The following is a 21,015-nucleotide window of genomic DNA, read 5'->3' as shown; positions in this document are numbered from 1 at the left end:
AACGCATTGGCGGATATCGCTTCGCAGGCGGATTTCTGCCGGCGGTGCGCTGCGGCCCGTACAGGTGGACGCAGGAGCAAACCACAGATAACTATATATTAGTCAGAGAGAGCAAACAGCGCGTCCATTAGAGACGGCCCGTTGCGATGCGGCCCGGCCCGATCCGCCTCTAATGGACGCCTAGCATTAAGTAGTATTTGCGTGAAAGAGTAACAAACACTCATTCTCACAAACTTTCGCATTTATAATATTAGTAGGATATGAAAAGTTATTTTGTAACATGAAGAAGGTAATTAGGTAATAATAGAAGTAAATTTAGCTTTACAAAACCGTATTTATCATTACTGGATGCTTTTTTAAACTCGATAGAATACTTACAGATAAAAATGTTTAAAATTTAGTGTAGCTATGTGCATACTATGTTTTATATTACAATACTGAAATATTAACATGATTGAATTAAATTGTTGTACAGTAATACTTCTTAAAATAAATCCATAGTAGCCGATATGCGTTACTGACGATTAATATTGTTCGTGTCTAGACGCATATTAGAATGTTAATTTAAGTGAAATGAGTAATCACTAATAATAATTAATGTAACCTTCTACGCACAGGTATATAAGTACGATTATTTTATCATCTGTGCAATACGTCACTTTGACTGTAATGACTTATGACAAACGACAGCTTCTATTTCTATGTTTAATCTTTACTGTAAAGAAAATGGCGGTTGTTGCTTTAGTGAAATCCTAAATAAAGATTTTCTTATTTATTTAAGTAAATAACAAGGCAGATTACTACACATTAATTGACATAGTACGTAATATCGTACTGCAGATACTTTAATATTATTGTCATTTTTTGTGGTAGTTGTGTAGAAGCATTAGTTATTATCATATCAACACAACAACGCGGTTAAATAACGCATTGTAAACAATTTTTGGGTTATTTGATGAAGAATCTTGGAAATTTCATCAGATTTACATGGTTTTATTTTGATACATAGTGAAGCTATAAAAATATTGTGACGAAATGGAGTATTTAGTTAGATTTTTGTGATCCAATGTTTATGTGTTAATATTTCCCAAAAAATGGGTGAAACTGAAGAATTCAATACACTGGAATTTGAAAAGAAATTGACGCAGCTAAAAGATACTCAGGAGAGTATTCAATCGTTATCGTCCTGGTGTTTAAAACAAAGAACACACCATAAGAAAATTGTCTCCAGTTGGCTTAATGTTTTGAAGCGGGTTAAAATTGAGCAAAGATTAGTATTGTTCTATTTAGCCAATGATGTTATCCAGTATAGCAAGAGGAAGAACTATGAGTTTGTTGAAAGTTGGGGACTGAATTTACAAAAAGCCACTCCACTTGTCAGGTATGTATTACAAGAAAGTTGTTATATTTTAATTACCTTCCATATCTTGAGTTGAATCTGGATATAGTGTTTAATTAAATTGTATACTAGCTTTCCGCCCGCGGCTTCGCCCGCTTTGTCTAAAACATAATAAATTATATACTAAAACCTTCCTCTTGAATCACTCTATCTATTAAAAAAAACCGCATCAAAATCTTTTGCGTAGTTTTAAAGATTTCAGCATACATAGGGACATAAGGATAGATAAAGCGACTTTGTTTTATACTATGTAGTGATAGTGATGCCATAGTAGGTAGGTTTTTTTAACTATAAATACAACCTTTTACTATTAATTATTAAAGCACATTTCTGTTTAATCACTGAAAAACCAATATTTCAAGAAACTTCTCTGACTTATGCTTATGTGTATATTGTCATTGTTTTTAACCATACCTGGGTGCCAATTCAATTTCCGTCTTAAATTTATTTATTAATAGGTTTCCGCCCGTGGCTTCGCCCGCGCAGTCAAAGAAAAACCCACATAGTTCCTGTTCCCGTGGGATTTCCGGGATTGCGTCATTTTCCCGGAATGGCCTATGTCCTCTCTCGGGTATCAAAATACCTCCATACCAAATTTCATGCAAATTGGTTCAGTAGTTTAGGCGTGATTGAGTAACAGACAGACAGACAGAGTTTCTTTCGCATTTATAATATAAGTATGGATTATGATTGAAATTTGAAAATTAACCATCCAACTTCAATGTGTAAATTTTATCATTACAGGGATGAAAAGGTGCGGCCAAAAATCCTACGGATATTGAAGATATGGGAGCAAAGATCTGTATATGACGATGAGTTTTTGTCAGATCTAACTGGTCTACTTGTTGCTGGTGCTGTTAAAAAGACTGATGACGATTTAGATTTTCAGGTGAGATTCGAAGACAAAAATAGTTACATGTATTACAAATTTATGTTTTAATTCATGCAAGGGATCAATAATAGGGAAGAAACAGGTTCCTTTAATAAAGGTTATACCTAGTAAGGGGGCCTGAACCCCAATCTAATATGTCAAACTTATGTATGAATTCAAATAAAGATTTTATTTATTTATTTATTTACTAGTTTTCCGCCCGCGGCTTCGCCCGCGCAGTCAAAGAAAAACCCGCATAGTTCCCGTTCCCGTGGGATTTCCGTGATGAAACCTATCCTATGTCCCGGGGTAAAAAGTAGCCTCCTTTCTCGGGTATCAAAATATCTCTATACCAAATTTCATGCAAATTGGTTCAGTAGTTAAGGCGTGATTGAGTAACAGACAGACAGACAGAGTTACTTTTGCATTTATAATATTAGTATGGATTTATTTATGTATGGTATACCTTGTATAATGAAAATCTGTAATTTTAAATAATTTGGAAAATCCAAAAGTGCACGCCTCATAATTTTTTTTTAATAAATATTTATTAATTATTATTTTTGTTTATTTAATAACAATTAAACCACATCGAATCAGACCCTGAAAAATGAAAGGGTTCTATTCCTGAGCATACTCAAGCGTAAGAGAAAAAAAAAGACTCGATTAGTAAAGTATTTCGGTCGCTATCGTGTTAACAAGAAAAAGGATCCGCACATACAGACACACGGACGTCCAAGACAGAACTTTTTTAAACTGTTTTTTAACTAGTTTAAATAACAAAAATGACATCAAAAATATCATGAACGTTAAAAATAGTGTTTTTTCTTAATATGTGTGTGTATGTATTATCTTACAAGTGCAATGTATGATACATAAAGACATTTTAAGTTTGAAAAATCAGATGTTTTGCGCGAAGTGACAGTAGTACCCACCTCAACGCTTCGCTTATGAGGCGTGCAAAAAGCAACTACAGTTCTGCCTCTTTTCTGTGAAACTATCAACTATTCTTTGAATATTTCATAGGTGATTCTAAAATAAATCTAGTTTAATGTATGATTTAGGTTGATTTAGTTTAAAAGGCTAGTAACCAGATATTATTAAGTAATATAATAATTAATAACAAAAAGAAAAGTGACATGCAACATCCTATTTTGAATATTTAAATTAAAAAAAAAAAATCTTTAAGGCTTATATTAACAAGCTGAGTCCTATTAATTTCCTCTCAACAGTAATATTTGTTTTTTTTTCTTATATAATGTATTTCACAGTTATTTTTGTTAAACTTTACATGTATTTTGGTGATTCTTTAAGGATCTTTTATTGCATGTAGTATAACAATTTTTTCTATATTTTTGTAACAAAAATAAACAAATCTATTTCAGCCGCAGCAATTAGTTAACAAAATAAAACAGTGTTCCGTTTTGGAAGCCGACACTGATTTGAGATTGAAGCACATACATGATTGCAGTTTGGATCTGTCTGACGCTGACGCTCTGTGTGCGAACTTAAAAGGTGATTGTTTTGTGTACTTTAATAGTTTTTTGACGTGTTAACGTTTTTAAAATCGTTTTAATCGGGTGACATGTTCAGAAACTTGTGTCACACCAAAACCTCACGAGCGCGATCGCAGGTATAACGAGAGAGAGACGGACCGATCTCCTGTCTCATCTCGAGCGCTGCCACCAATAAGACGTTATCACGTAAACATCTCGATCGTAAACCTACTTTACAAACAACCAATTTTTTTTTTAAGTGTAACTTCTTTAGGCGCATTGAGAGTAAAATTGTAAGTTCACGTCATGTCAATACCGTCACGTCATGGAGTAAGGCGACGATTTCGGTATCTTTGAATCTTGGCAAAGAAGTCTCACTTTTTACACGTGTGCTCAGCACACACGCTCTTTTTTACATTTTATATTCAAGTACATACTTATAGAATTCAATTTCAAGAATATTATTATACAATACATACTAGCTTTCCACCCGCGGCTTAGCCCGCTTTGTCTAAAACCTAATAAAAAAAAAAAGACGGGTTGCACTCCGGGAGTGCCGGCAGAAGTGAAAACTTGATTATTAACGTTCAACATGTTTGATATTTTGGAATGGTATCCGTCTTACGCATGGAATATAAGGGCTAAAAAAAAAATAAAATCCGTCTTACGCTTTTTCGATCAGGCCACGTGTCCTGACGCGAGTTTAAGATTTTATACCCAACGCCGCTAAAGAAGTTTTCACTTCAATTATATACTTAACCCGTGACGCGTCCTATGTACAGACGGTTGCTCATAACTAAAACTGTACTGTAGCGTCCTGCGTAACAACGACTGTTCATAACGCGGCCAATGACTTTGAAGGTCACCTGTAGTTCTTACAAGTGAATGTTTCCAGTATAAAAAATATTTCTCTATGCCTTAAACATTTATAATTCGAATCGACACGACTCCGAGACAGGCAATAGAGACCAAAACCACAAAATAAAAAAAAAAAGTGAATCATTGATTGAGTTGCGTCATCGGCCATAGTTTGTGACATTTGTCTTGTTCAACGAATATTTGGATTGTGAATTATGCCGAGAGGAATAATTAGATGAGTGATAATTGAGACGTATATTACTGGAAATTTTACGTAGAATACGTTTATGATATTGGTTTTAGGGATATTTGAAGAATACTCAGTGAAAAAGTGTCTCAACTTTTCAGTGCGGAAGACGCAAAATGGCGCTTTTTTTCTTGTTTGTGAATAATGGAGATTTGTTATTATTCATAGTGAAATACGTTGTGTTAAATGTGTGAAAATATAAGTGAATGTATTTGGCAATCGTGTAGTGATATGAAAACGTGAATATGATCATTTGATGACTCAGCATTATCATGTAAGTGTTAGTATGTAAGCAATTAAAATTAAAACAAAAGAAAATCAATTTTTTATAATTTTATAGAAAAAATATATCGTCATGATTACATTTTTATGCTATAACTAGTTTCTTCCTCTTTCCAAAAATATATCATACATGGCATATAATTATAGAACAATAGGGTAAATAAAATTTTCAAACTCGGTAGTCATAAAAAAGCTAGATTTCGTGAACTCCCTTGACACTATCGGGATCGGTGCCGGCTGTGCGCCGGACGCGTCACGGGTTAAAAACCACCTTCAATAATACTTTATTACCTAAGCTCCTCCTAATATTTAAAATTTGAATTGTGTATTTCCCAGTTGATGTAAACGAATTTTCGATAATGTTTGAATGCAGTTCTTCTAAATCTTTTTAAAAGTAAAGGAATGTTTCCTTTCAGCTAAATTTACTATCTCCAGTATTTCAAGTACTTTTCCTACAGGGCCTATCGATAATTACCGCATTGTATATGTAATAATATGAAATTGAAAACAGATTAATGTCTGTACCTATGATTAACTAATTCATTGTGTCTGATATTGTGGACAATAAATAATTAGATTTCAATTTTATAACATAGAAATGTTTTTATAAATATAAATTTTAAAGATGCGAAAGACAAGGGTTCGAATCCCGCCTCGTGAACAATTTTTTTCTATTTAAAAATTATAAAAAAAAAGACGGGTTGCACTCCGGGAGTGCGGGCAGAAGTGAAATCTTGATTATTAACGTTGAGCATGTTTGATATTTTGGAATGGTATCCGTCTTACGCTTTTTCGATCAGGTCACGTGTCCTGACGCGAGTTTAAGATTTAATACCCATTACAGAAAAAGTGCTCAACGGCGCTAAAGAAGTTTTCACTTCAAAAATATTTAATGTAATGTATGCTATTATTTACAGAAAGATGTCTTAGGAGTGATGTTGAAAAGGAAATAAGCGAAGGCGTCGGTTGTATAGAGAGATACACACAGGCTTTACAGCGAGAGATTGTTGCGAGGGAAGCTTTGCTAGCGTTATTGACTTCGGCGAACCAATATTATTCTACCCAGAGGGGGGAAGTTAAAGTTGTCGCTTATGTAAGTATTTATATTAAAATATTTTCTAAATGTTATTAGTTTATTATCATACAAGCGGTCCGTCCCGGCTTCGCCCGTGGTACATATTTACGCTTTCTCTACATAAGAACCATCCTTGGACTTCCACAAACATAAAAAAAAAGAATTATCGAAATCGGTTCAGCCGTTCACACGTGATGCCGTGACAACGCGAAACGGGTTTCATTTTTATATACATACTAGCGGTCCGCCCCGGCTTCGCCCGTGGTACATATTTACGTTTTCTCTACATAAAAACCATCCTCGTACTTCAAGGAATATAATAAAAAAAGAATTATCGAAATCGGTTCAGCCGTTCTCGAGTTATGCGCTTACCAACACATTTTCCGATTCATTTTTATACTATAGATTATTAATAAGTAAAAAGCGTAGAGTATTAGCGCACCAGAAGGGGCACATCCACATGCTAAATAGCCATATTTTACTTCAGTTGTCTCTTTCGCTCACAATAGTTGAATCATGCCATCTCACTTTGACGTCTTATTGTGTTTGCTTCAGTGTACCGTTTTTGAAGATCGCATATTGCGTTGTAATTTTTCTACACCTATATAAAATGCTTGTATTAACTTCTGTATGTTGGTAATTGGTATGTAACCAAACACCTTTAGAGCGTATACGAACTATGCGGGTAGCCGTCCGGCTGACCGCAAGCACAATTATGTACGTAATATTCATTTCTATGCGCACTGTGCGGTCTGCGGTAGCCGCATCGCAGTGCGCATAGAAATGAATATTACGTACATAATTGTGCTTGCGGTCAGCCGGACGGCTACCCGCAATGCGGCTACCCGCTTAGTGCGTATATGCTCTTAGACTCGATTTTGACTCTCTTCAAATTGACAGATTTAATTCTAACTTTGTACACTTACCAAGGATCAGTGAAACTATATTTTCATGAATTTAAGCGTGTTATTTTATACTAATTATTACTTACTAGCGGTCCGCCCCGGCTTCGCCCGTGGTACCTACATGTTTAAACTATCCTATCTCTCAAGTTGAATTGAACTGCACATGGTGTGCGAATTTTATTATAATTGGTTAAGTGGTTTAGGAGTACATTGAGGACAAACATTGTGACACGAGATTTATATATTACTAGCTGCTTCGCGCGGTTTCACCCCTGTGGCTCCACTCCTGTTGGTCATAGCGTGATGATACATAGCATATAACCTTCCTCGATAAATGGGCTATCTAACAGCGAACAAATTTTTCAAATCAGACCAGTAGTTCCCGAGATTAGCGCGTTCAAACAAACAAACAAACTCTTCAGCTTTATAATATTAGTATGGATAATATCATTGTCACAAACAATTTCAGGCGTACAAAAACTTTGGTGCCCGCGTTCGAGCATTAAAGCGGAAACTAGATGAACTTATACCAACATTACCGAGTGCTGTGCCTTCACCACCCAAGGAGGAAGATGTACCGTCTCCGGGGCCTGATGAAGACCTGGATCTGCCGCCGGGTGATAGTGATGAAGGTATTCATATATCCTACTACTATTATAAAGGCGAAAGTTTGTAAGTATGGATGTTTGTTACTCTTTCACGCAAATACTACTGAACCGATTACAATGAAATTTAGCACACATATAGAGGGTAACTTGGATTAACACTTAGGATAGGTTTTATCCCGGAAATCCCACGGGAACGGGAACCATGCGGGTTTTCCTTTGAAAACGCGGGCGAAGCCGCGGGCGGAAAGCTAGTTATGTATCAGCGTATTAAACAAGAAATTAAGGGTGTCGAGCACACGTGTCAGAAGCGAAACTTGTTTGGCAAGGTTCAAAGATACCAAAATCGTCGCCTTACTCCATGACATGACGGTATTTTACTGTCAACGCGACTAAAGAAGTTTCACTTCACAAAAAATAATATGGAGAAAGATATAGAAAAATTATTATTGCGATATTATAAATGCTAAAGTTTGTTTACCTCTCATAAACTATGTCATATTTCAGTCTATTCTATTTTCATTAAAAAAAGTGAAGGAGAAAGAAAAACATTTATTTGACGAGACAGATACGCAACAGATAGATTTGCTTTCGTATTTAAAAAAATACTAATTTTCTTTCCGCGTATTCGCTCGCCTGGCGCGTATTTTTTTTTAATAAAAATAACATTTCCTTGAAGACTTATAAAAGTTCATGATAATCAGTTGTTTCGTTTTGACGTGAAACAAACACACATTCACCCGCAGCTTCGACCGCATGCTCTAAAACTTAACAAATTACCACTAACCACACTATCCATTACTGAAAACAGAATTAAATTCGATGCAGTAGTTTTTGATCTTAACCCAAACAGACAGACAAACAACCACTTTCTTTATAATATTATGTAGTGATAGGGATACTAATATTTAAATTTTATTTACTTTCAGTAGCATACAACATTGATCAGACATTCAATACGACGGTATCGGCTGATGGTTCGCTCTACAATTTGGGTTTATCATCGTTCCTCACATCGGACAACCCACTAGCTATGTTCAATGAAGAAATCGATCTCACTAATGGTAAGTAAATTGATAAATTTATACTATGTTACTTACTAATATTGAAGTAAAACTTCTTTATAGGGGTTAGAAAAAAAGTTTGTGTAACAAATTTTTTCGTTACGCGTGACATTTATCCGTTACGCGTGACATTTTTCCGTTACGCGCCATCTTTTTCTTATCCCTACCACGAGTGATTATAAAGCCGTAGAGTTAGTTTGTTTGAACGCGCTAATCTCAATAACTACTGGTCCGATTTATTTGAAAACCTTATTTTTTTAAAGTTAATTATATATTTCTACTAATTTTTTCTATATTTTAAATAATAATTATGCTTTATAATAGCCAATAAAATAGAAGTAATAAACACAAGGCCGAGCGACAAACAGGATTTCAGTATAAACGATTTTCTGAAGACTCTCACACCGGCCGAAAATAACTCAGTATCGCCTGTTAATAGTGGTAAGATTATTTTTATTATAATAACACCTGCTAATTTTTTTTACATATTTTCAATGTACAGACACCACTTTTCTAGAATTTTATTATATGTATTGATTATGGTAATAGGAGAAAATAGTCAATGTACTCGTTTAATAGGAAGTTGTGTTAGTTTGTCTATCGGTATGTAAAGAACGGCTGGATCAATGGTTTTTAAAATTGCATAATCTTAATATATATAAATCTCGTGTCACAATGTTTGTCCTCAATGGACCTAAACCACTTAACCGATTATAATAAAATTCGCACACCATGTGCAGTTCGATCCAACTTGAGATATAGGATAGTTTAAACATGTAGGTACCACGGGCAAAGCCGGGGCGGAAAGCTAGTATAATATATAAGCATCTGTTAATTTGTTAAACGTTAAATTAAAGGCTAAGGCTGGATATAATTAAGACAGTGTATATTACGATATGTATCTATATAACTGACTCCAGACTAATTCGATTTAGGCTCGATTTTAACCCGTGACACGTTCTACGCACAATATTTGTGTCGTAACGCAAATTGTACTGTAGCGTACTGCGCACAAACTCTGTGCCTAACGCGGCCCGTGACATTGAAGGCCATCTGTAGTGAATTACAAGTGAATGTTTCCAGTATAAAAAATATTTCTCTATGCCTTAAACATTTATAATTCGAATCGACACGACTCCGAGACAGGCAATAGAGACCAAAACCACAAAATAAAAAAAAAAAGTGAATCATTGATTGAGTTGCGTCATCGGCCATAGTTTGTGACATTTGTCTTGTTCAACGAATATTTGGATTGTGAATTATGCCGAGAGGAATAATTAGATGAGTGATAATTGAGACGTATATTACTGGAAATTTTACGTAGAATACGTTTATGATATTGGTTTTAGGGATATTTGAAGAATACTCAGTGAAAAAGTGTCTCAACTTTTCAGTGCGGAAGACGCAAAATGGCGCTTTTTTTCTTGTTTGTGAATAATGGAGATTTGTTATTATTCATAGTGAAATACGTTGTGTTAAATGTGTGAAAATATAAGTGAATGTATTTGGCAATCGTGTAGTGATATGAAAACGTGAATATGATCATTTGATGACTCAGCATTATCATGTAAGTGTTAGTATGTAAGCAATTAAAATTAAAACAAAAGAAAATCATTTTTTTATAATTTTATAGAAAAAATATATCGTCATGATTACATTTTTATGCTATAACTAGTTTCTTCCTCTTTCCAAAAATATATAATACATGGCATATAATTATAGAACAATAGGGTAAATAAAATTTTCAAACTCGGTAGTCATAAAAAAGCTAGATTTCGTGAACTCCCTTGACACTATCGGGATCGGTGCCGGCTGTGCGCCAGACGCGTGATAGGTTAAACCACATTTAACGGACAATTAAATTCATTAAATGCAAACTTTGTACACTTATCAAGGATCGGTGAAAATCCAATTATTACATGAGTTTAAACATATTTTGAAGTGAAAACTTCTTTAGCGGCGTTGAGCACTTTTTCTGTAATGGGTATAAAATCTTAAACTCGCGTCAGGACACGTGACCTGATCGAAAAAGCGTAAGACGGATACCATTCCAAAATATCAAACATGCTCAACGTTAATAATCAAGTTTTCACTTCTGCCGGCACTCCCCCAGTGCAACCCGTCTTTTTTTTTAACTAAATTAATTGTCTTACATACTACATATAATATTACTGTAGTATTATATTATCTGTGATATAACTAATTTATTAATTTTATTTCAATAACAGTGGGTAGTGCGTCCCAAAAGTCACAAGACGCTTTACCGGGGTTAGATCTATTAACCCCGGACAGTACGGGCAACCCCCCACCCACTTCCTTCTATAGGAGTATAGATGCTGTTAGCACTGTGAACGGTGAGTTTTTTGTTTTTTTTTTAAGATAAAAATGGTATTGAAAGATAACAATTATTTTTGTAAATACCTAGAATTTGATATCCATACTAATATTATAAAGAAGAAAGGTTTGTATGTATGTATGTATGGTTTTCACGCATAAACTAATGGACCGATTTTGATGAAATTTGGCACAGATAATCTTTAGACCCTGAGAAATAATATAGGCTACCTTTTATTGCGAAATATGTACCACGGGCGAAGCCGGGGCGGACCGCTAGTTTACTATAAAGCATTTAAATTTTTAAAGAATTCCAAAAATCGATCATGACGCGGTGTGTAAAAATATAAATAGGATTTTTTTGGAATGAAAGCTACCAGGTATTTTATTTAGCAAAAAAAAAAAAATCAACCAGGTTCAATTCTTGTAGATAGTTTTTACTTTTTAACATGTTTATGATTTTAGTGTTCGGAATATTCATGTTGGGTTAAATAATAATTGTATTAATAATCTTAATATATATAAATCTCGTGTCACAATGTTTATCCTCAATGGACTCCTAAACCACTTAACCGATTATAATAAAATTCGTACACCATGTGCAGTTCGATCCAACTTGAGATATAGGATAGTTTAAACATACCACGGGCGAAGCCGGGGCGGACCGCTAGTAATTCTATATGTTAATTATTTTTTTAGATGATGCCGTTGAACAGCATTATTTACCAGAAGCGGTTGTGAGCAGTCAGTGGACGAATAACGCGTGGAATGTGCCTCCTGAGACAGTAAGTTTAAAATAAACATTTTAAAATAACTTTATCAAGTCCAAAAAAAAATAAATGTGTGCGTGTTCTAGTGTACACACGTAAGAAGTGAAACTTCTTTATGACCTTATTTTTCAAAAAATAATTTACTATGTATATGCAACTTTACAGAAATACGTCAATAACGCGTGGTAGGGATAAAAACAAGATGGCGCGTAACGGAAAAATGTTACACTAAATTTTTTTCCAACCCCGATAAAGAAGTTTCACTTCAAAAAATACTGTACAATACATTGTTGTTGAATAAAGAATCTACAAGTTATCAATGAGATTAATATAAATAATCTCTATTTATTTTTTCTGGATTTTATTTTTGGTTTGAATATTAATTATTAAATAATCATACAATTTTATTTCAGTATTCTTTCTTTGAGGTAACTTTTTATTTATGTAAATTTTGTTGCAAAGTTACACTACAATTACTTAACCTAATAGCTAGCTGTATGGTGCCCCGCGGTTTAACTCACGGATAACTATAGCTATTAAAAAAAAACCACATCAAAATCCGTTGCATAGTTTTAAAGATTTAAGCATACAAAGCGATTTAGGAACAGGAAAGTGACTTGGTTTTATACTATGTTCTTTGTTTTATACTATGACTAGCTGTGCCGCGCGGTTTCACCCGCGTGGCTCCGCTCCTGTTGGTCTTAGCGTGATAATATATAGCTTATATTACTCGTGGATAATGTAGCTTTCGAATGGTGAAAGAATTTTTAAAATCGGTCCAGTAGTTTATGAGCCTATTAATTACAATCAAACAAACAAAGTATTCCTCTTTATAATATTAGTGTAGATAGTGATAATATATTAACTTATTATTGTATTACAGCAGCCGATACCCTCAAATCGGGCAGTTTTCGCAGAACCTCCGGCTTCACCACCTTTAGCACCTCCAATGGTACCGCCCATAGTCGTACCTACAGTTGTTGAGAGGCCTACGGTATGTATAAATAAATGGATAGAATAACTAGCTTTCCGCCCGCGGCTTCGCCCGCGTTTCGAAAGAAAAAAAAATTGGTTGTCTGTAAAGTCGGTTTACTGACGATAGTTGAACGTGACAACGTCCGATTGTGCTTCTTTGTCGCTCGTTCCGCGCTCTCGCTCGCACTTCAAGCCTTACATGGAACGCCTCAGAGCGAGGTAACGCCGCATGAGTCATGTTTTTTCGTGCGTGCAGACGGCTTTATCGAATTATAAGACGTTGTCACGTCAATAAATGTATAGAATAACTAGCTTTCCGCCCGCGGCTTCGCCCGCGTTTCGAAAGAAAAACCCGCATAGTTCCCGTTCGCGTGGGATTTCCGGGATGAAACCTACCCTATGTGTAAAATATACCCTTTATATGTGTGCTAAATTTCATTGTAATCGGTTTAGTAGTATTTTAATCTTTTTTCAAAATTTCTGAAATGTTAATAATTTCGGAGTTATTAACAATAAACGATATACCTATTTTTTTGAAACTTAATTTGCCTATAACTTTACGATACATTTTTCTAGACGTCATTCTGAATCAAATGAGCTACCGCATGTATTTTTAAGAGCCTTATCTCTAGTTTACGCCATTTTCAACTTATCAAGTAGACGATTTATTGGACAGATAAGTTTTAACCAGGGATTGAAAAATCGGCCCTAAGTGTATTATTTTAAAACTTTAAGATTTTTTTCTATTTCAATTCTATTTATAAACTTACTGATTTAATTTAATTCATGTTTTCAGGAAAGCGCAGCCCTAGATGTAGACCACAGGGGTATTTTACCACCCCCTCCCCCACCACCTGTATTGCCTATGTTGGGACGTAAGTTATAAATAAGTTGTTATATAATGACCTACATATATAAAATAAATAAATAATAAATAAATAAATATTATAGGACATTATTACACAAATCGACCTAGTCCCACAGTAAGCTCAATTAAGGCTTGTGTTGTGGGTACTAGGCGACGATAAATATAATATTTAATAAATACATATATAGATAATATCACCCAGACCCAAGAATAAATAATTGAGTTCATCACACAAATATTTGCCCTGACCGGGGATCGAACCCGGGACCGTCGGCTCAGTAGGCAGTTACTTCAATATAAAAAAGTACATCTATTTGATAGTTTTAGTATGATCTTCAAAAAAGAGCGTGTGCCGAGCACACGTGTCAGAAGTGAAACTTCTTTGGCAAGATACTAAGATCGGTCGCCTTACTCCATGACGAGACCTTGATATTTTACTCTCGACACGCCTAAAGTAGTTTCACTTTAAAAATAAGGAATTATAATTAAATAGATAGATACAGTAGTGTATAAATTACAAATAAATTATTGGTTATATAAATTAAATAAAAATACACTCATTACTGTCTTTTCTCATAGTAAAAGTGGTGTTAATGTAATAGGCATATTCATATAAATAAAATGGTACTTTCCGAATTGTAGCATCAAGTCATACTATCTCATCTAAATTTTTTAAAAAATTTCAAAAATTCTCAAATTCTGTTATTAACAACCTATAAATATATTTTAAGTTTCAACATTGTCAGTAACAATATTAAAGTTAATATTAAATTTTTCATATCCATGCATTTAAATAAATATTTTCCATAGATATAGAAGACGTGGACCACAGACTAATGCCGAGTATGCCGCCTATTGCACCGGTCACACCGCCCGCAAGGCATCCTGTACAACAAGGTAATTTATTAATTATTTATTTATTTTATTTACTTATAGCCTTTATTGCCAATAACCTGTAACCTAAAATAACCTGTAAATTACTATGTACTTACACTATATTTTGTTTGGATATTTTCTTCCAGACGTAGATCACAGGAATTTAATATCGCTCACGCATCAGTTACCGCAGAGGCAGCACAATTCTGTATCTATTGATCAGGTAATTAAACAATTTTAGTATTTATTTTTATAGGAATTCAGGCAGGTAAAAGAATTATGTAACTTTTTAAAAGCGTATCTATTTCAATGAGAGAAATAAGTATTTAAGTGTTATGTTTCAGGGTTTTTAATTGATTCTATTTGTGTATTGTGTTTCTGATTGCTTATTTTATTGACATGCAATTTTGGGGGAAAATACGAGGTTAAGCTCTGCTTTAACTAGACTTATCCGGCGACTTTCTTCTTATTAGGGCCGATTTTTCAATGCTTGGATAAAACTTATCCGTCCCATAAAGTATTACACGATAATATTAAAATGTCACTTGAAAACTGTCAAATACGGGCGATCAGAATATATTTTTGTAATGGTTGTTTAATACGTTATTCGACGAATAATATTTAACCAAGGATTGAAAAATCAGCCCTTATTCAGATAAAAATTTTCTTGATAAAAATATCTGATATAATATTTATAATATTATACCTACCTGTAATTTAGATACGTAAATACTAATGTTTATTTTAAGTTAATTTTGAATTGTCTGAACAAAAAATTATTTATCTAAGTAGTTGGTAAGCCTTTTTTTAAATAAATAAATAAATAAATAAATAAATAAATAATGTGTGTTTTTTCCAGGATTACCGAGTGCCGGTGATGGTCCCTCCACCGGACATAGTTGAAAGTGTTGATATGGACTTATCTGAAGATGAGGAACAACGTAAGAAAATGCTTTTTGTATGTGTGTATGTGTGTGTGAATGTACATAAACAAACGCACACATATACTCAGTGTGTGTTGTGTGTGTGTTTGTGCGGGGTATCGATTGTATGTTATATTATGTACTAGCTGTGCCGCGCGGTTTCACCCGCATTGGACCGCTCCTGTTGGTCTTAGCCTTCCTCGATAAACTTTTCAAATCGGACCAGTAGTTCCTGAGATTAGCACGTTCAAACAAACAAACTCTTCAGCTTTATAATATTAGTATAGATAAGTTTATAAAATTTACCAAAAAAGTATTTATATTATAGTCTTTACAATGTTTTAAAATAAGTTTTAATATTTTAATAAATATTCATATGTGATATACGTATGCTTAGGTAGAGGTTGTTTGCACTGTTGTGCTTATGATATATAAACTGAAAATTTTAATTAATTAAAACAACATTTATAAACTTTCAGAAGCAATGTACCCGCAAGGCCAAATGGACAACAGACGGAATTCGTTCAACAATAACAAAGTGCTGGTCGGCGGTGAAGATAAACCGAACGATGAACATACACAACCAGACGGGCCACATTCTGCCCCTATAATACCACCCCTATCCAACCCCTTTGAGAAAATGCCACCGAATCTAAAATTCACTATGCCCCCAGAGTTTCCAAGCAATGCGCATCCTAATTCTGCCCCCGGGCTCAGTCGTTCGAACAGTTTGCCCCATAATAATCCGGGAAATCTGCCCCAAAATCATTTGAACCATCCAAAACAAAACCACACTTTACCGCGTAACCACCCGAATAACTTGCAGAACCATCCCAATAATTCGCCCCATAACCATCCAAATAATTTACCCCATAACCATCCGAATAACTTACACAACCAACCGAACAATTTACCACAAAATCGTCCAAATTTGCCGCCACAAAATCGTCCAAATTTGTCGAACCATCCAAATTTCCCACAGAACCATCCAAGCAATTATCAGCAGAACTACGATTCCCCGAACTACGATAGAGAGGAAAACTCAAATGATAGTGCTTATGAAGACGATCTACGAACTAGAAACTTAGATATGGAGCGAAATGATGAATTTGCCAAAGACGTCGAATGGAACGGACCAAGACAAAGGTTTCCCCGTAATTGGGGTCCCAGACAGAATTTCTCCCCGCGGGGACAATTTTCACCCCACTTTTGGCCCCGAAATGGCCCCAGAATGCCCAATAGATGGGTGGGACCAAGACCCCAAAGGTTTTGGTGACAACTGAACTCAAATTATGGATTTCCCAGCAATTGTATGACGTGCAGTTTCATCCAGCCTCAATTTTATTTCTTTTGAGAAACAAGAAAATATTTACTTTTATTAGTCTTAAAGTGCATATTTATGTAAATAATTATGTTTTCGTGATGCTTGTTTTAATAGTTGAGTTAAATGTATTCGCAGATTCTGCGTACACTCGCTCTTTATTTTAATTTAGTGTAATATAATGTTAGTGTAAAACTTCAGCTTGTTTCTAAATATAGATGATATTTTATTGTGTAATTAAAAACAAAATATAGTCACCGTTGTTTTTACTGTGTGGATATGTTTATTTTTTTATTGATTATAAGGCGAATAAAGAATATAGTAATAATTGGGTTGTACAAGATTAAGGTTTTTATAGATAAAAATCCGTCCATTGTGAATAGGGTATTGGTAATAATAATATTGGCAAGTTGGATATAACTAAGGTAAAAAAATAAGAACCATTTGCTGAACTGTGTTCGTAGTAAATTAGACAAAAAAAAGTACAAATTTGCATAAAATAAATTAAAATTATGTACTTATAAGTGTTAAAGTTCAGGTAAAAAAATTAGGAAAATAAAGGAATCGAACACATTAAGGAAAATAAATTGAATTCCCTAAAAATATACTGAATGTACGTCAAAATCTCAAATAGAATATAAATACTTATCTAAGACAAATAATTATATAATGAATTAAGGAATAACTATCTTAGGGCAAATCTCGAATAAATAACAAAATTTAAAAGCATAACTATTAATTGGGTACAAATTCGCAACTGGCAATATCTTTTTAGTATAAAATTTATATAATATATACTTACTACCTATTTAGTATTTATATATCATATATTTCAATTTAATATCAAAAAGGGGATTTTATATGTAATATACGTAGGTAATGTAGGTGGGCGACGAAATAATGGAATGAACTTATAAATTATATTTTGTATTATCTATTAATATTATTTTGATATATTTTTTTAATAACGTAAGAAATTGGCGCCATAATATAATTCACTATAGTGTAATATGTATTTAGTGAATGTGGGTTTTAGGATGAATAGGGTCGTTTTTATTACTTATAAAAAAATATGAGCAATATTCATAATTCATTTTATAATAACTCAAAAAGATTCCAAAAACGCTGATATTTAAAACAGCGCCATCTATTCGATTTTGCTGGAACTACGTCAACAGATGTCCAAATATCACTGCATAGTCTGAAATTGTTTATTTTTGATTTATTTTATTTCGCAAAGAGAATAATATTGTAGGTGCAAATATAAGAAAATATAAATACTAGCTGCGTATTCGCGCGCGTAATCGATAGAAATTAACGTGGTAATTAAATGTTCAAAAGTAACCTCAGATATTTTGTTCTAACTCCTATTCGTATAGGAGGTAGCAACGTTGACAAGAAAGAATTTTAGAATACTAATTGGTTCTTTGATATAGGTACTTAGAGTCCGGGTTTCACTTATTTCGATGACATTCTAATTATTTTGAAATAAAAAATTGCGTATGGCACCTATTTAACAACGAAAAGAACGTCTTGCAATAAAAATTTATGTCTGATGGATCTATCTAAAGGCAAAAGATTAAAAAGTACGCGTTAATAATTGACTTTAAAGTTAAGTATATTTTCCTGTGCGCAGTAATAAACGTAACCACTACCGCCAGCCAGACAGCCCGGACTCTAACCGAAATAGCAAGAGAAACAGTATATCAAAAACCCAACTATACTAAAATGACTTTTTTTAAAACGTTGCTAGCTCCCGTACCATATCTCCCGCCAAAAAAATTATACCTTACATAAAATCGCTCCACGACAAATAAGCAAACTTTCGCCTTTCGCGTACTTTCGCGTTTCGTTATATAATATACAGGTGAGTCGTGTTAGTTGCATCACTCAGAAACGTCTGAACAAATTTTTTCGAGTTTTGTTTGAAAATGCTAAAAGGTTCTTAGCGTAATTCACATAAATAAGTAAACCCAGTGCATAAAATAGTCTTTACTAAGTCAAATTCGAAGTCAATTTCGTATAAATGTTATTATTTATTTAAATAGATACTTATGTGTATGCCGCAGGGAAATGAGGATATCAGAGATTTCTTGAAATCCCTAGGGATACCACATGGAAGATGTCAAATATTCTTATCTATTACGTCTTAACATGGGTTAAAGAACGTTTTTTTTTCTAATTTGTAGGTATATTATTATGAAATTCGCATCTACATTCAATCATTTTCTACATTCAACGTCGATACCAAACAACATAAAACGCACAAAATATATACCTAATAATAATATGATGAAACAAAAACATAGATCTTAATAAACTAAGTTTTATCTAAGTATTTAATTTTTAAGAAAGCAATAACACCAATAGGTACATATCACATACAATTTAGGCTTTTTATTCTATATAAGTACGCTGTATAATATTTTCTGAAAACAAGCTGAAGTCTTATACCATAGTAATTTAGGGCGGCCGTACACAAATCGCTTCAAGCAGTTGAGACCGACTGCTTGAAGCCGCGACCGCGCGGTGAACTATAGACATTCATTCACTGCCGTACACATGACTGCTCGAGCAAGCTGTCAACTGCGGGGTTGGTAGGGTCAGCTCGAGCAGTCATCGAACGACCGCTCGAGCAGTCCATGTACATCGCTCAGCCGTTAACTGTTCGAAGTGCCCCTGTACGGCCGCTCTTAAACATGACGACTTTCGACCAACATCGTCAAACATAAGTAATCATCATGTTTAATAGCAGTATTATTTTCATTGTGGGAAAGTAATGGCTCTATACCAACTATTTAGCGCTGTCATTTTTCCACACTTAAATACTGCTCTTTGACGTGGTACACATGGTGCACATTTTCTAAATATGTTCTTTAAAGCTTGTCTGTCAGTTAAAGTGACAAATAAGGGCGGCCGTACACGAATCGCTTCAAGCAGTTGAGACAGATGGCTTGAAGCCGCGGTGAACTATAGACATTCATTCACTTTTTGTTAATTGCTCTGCTCTAGTCCGTGTACGGCCGGGCTAATGTATAAAAATATTCATCCAGAAGTGTCAAATAGGCTATCAGAGACATTATCACCAAGTCGTGATTCCCGGCCTTAATAATATATTAAAATTAAATTGCTGACCGATTCAAACCTAAACATAATTATGATTTTGTGTATACTAAGGTAAATATTTAACTTAAATTGTTCCTTTATTATTTAATTTTTACCTTTTATCTAGTTATTATTGTCTGCAAAAATGCGATTCGATTTTGATGTGTATGAGTTATCCTTGTCTTTTTTATGAACTAAAATTTAAGAGTGAAAGAGAACCAGATACATATTAAATGTGTTATTTTATTTTTGATGCTTGTTTAGCAGTTGTTTTGTAAATATTTGTATATAATGTACATACCTACCTACTGTAAAAGCAATAATTTTTAAAAGTTTATTACGTATAATAATAACGGGAAGAGTAAGTAAAAGATAGATATTATACCAAAAAGTAGTTTTATTTTCCTACCTTCCTATCCTTTACCCTAATCCTGCAATTTCATAAAAGTATGTAAATAGTAAAGTAAAAGTAAGTAAGTAGTAATTTATTAAACAACATCGAAGAATGTTTCTATAATATAAACACAATCTCTAATTTTTTTATGGAAATTTAATATTTGCGTATAAAATTTTGAGCTTGATGGCTATTTATATACCTAATACTCGGATTCCTACTTTACATAGTACATAAATCTGCAAATCATGTATTCTTTAGACTGCTCTATATAGAGCGCGCTACATAAATATTAAAATTATAAAAAATCGACATCATACCTTATATGAACTTATTTCTTATTATTTTCTAATTAGTACCTACCTAAAGCACAATATATATTATTTTGTGCACACAAAACGAAAAACTACTAGGTACAAAAACATTATTTTTTCTGCATTTTCCCTGTAAGTTGTGTAATGTTTCCCTGTGTTGTAAATAAAACTGTTCAAACATGAGCATAACATTAATGGCTACAGCAATATATTGAGACTAAAGTAGTCAACACAAAATTACCGCAAAATGCGATTTTTCTTAAAAGCCTTTTATGCTCCGCTATACCGCGATGATGGATGCCAAACTTTGCCAACAATTTAATAGAACCGGCT

At 33.8% G+C, this 21,015-nt stretch overlaps 1 protein-coding gene and 1 long non-coding RNA gene across 6 annotated transcripts in view; one reads left to right on the top strand and one right to left on the bottom strand.

Annotated features, from left to right (window-relative positions):
- The first annotated feature begins 716 nt into the window (after positions 1–716).
- LOC149478434 (uncharacterized) lies at positions 717–20,217 on the top strand. 4 transcript variants are annotated; one of them, XM_089709293.1, is made up of 15 exons: positions 717–1,381; positions 2,144–2,288; positions 3,656–3,785; positions 6,071–6,246; positions 7,603–7,765; positions 8,671–8,802; positions 9,127–9,243; positions 11,031–11,156; positions 11,836–11,921; positions 12,790–12,900; positions 13,678–13,756; positions 14,560–14,646; positions 14,772–14,848; positions 15,485–15,566; positions 16,028–20,217. In XM_089709293.1, the coding sequence occupies exons 1-15, from the start codon at positions 1,095–1,097 to the stop codon at positions 16,822–16,824; spliced, it is 2,595 nt and encodes an 864-aa protein (XP_089565419.1). In that variant the 5' UTR covers positions 717–1,094; the 3' UTR covers positions 16,825–20,217. The 4 variants fall into 4 exon arrangements, with proteins under 4 accessions (XP_089565419.1, XP_089565420.1, XP_089565418.1 ...); XM_089709294.1 differs by having other exon boundaries at positions 8,668–8,802; positions 16,031–20,217; XM_089709292.1 differs by having other exon boundaries at positions 8,668–8,802.
- Positions 4,295–21,015, bottom strand: part of LOC149478432 (uncharacterized) — a 91,033-nt gene continuing 74,312 nt past the window's right edge. Inside the window, exon 3 of one of the 2 annotated variants that reach the window (XR_016317414.1) lies at positions 4,295–4,435. This is a non-coding gene — a long non-coding RNA (uncharacterized LOC149478432). The remainder of the gene's footprint in view (positions 4,436–21,015) is intronic. The other variant, XR_016317413.1, reaches the window with a different exon arrangement.

Source organism: Colias philodice, chromosome 22 (assembly GCF_061535455.1).
Source record: "Colias philodice isolate Cphi_HAF_F1 chromosome 22, ilColPhil1 Martin Lab GWU primary, whole genome shotgun sequence".
NCBI classification, from domain to species: domain Eukaryota; kingdom Metazoa; phylum Arthropoda; class Insecta; order Lepidoptera; family Pieridae; genus Colias; species Colias philodice.
This window is presented reverse-complemented; position numbering and strand designations above follow the sequence as displayed.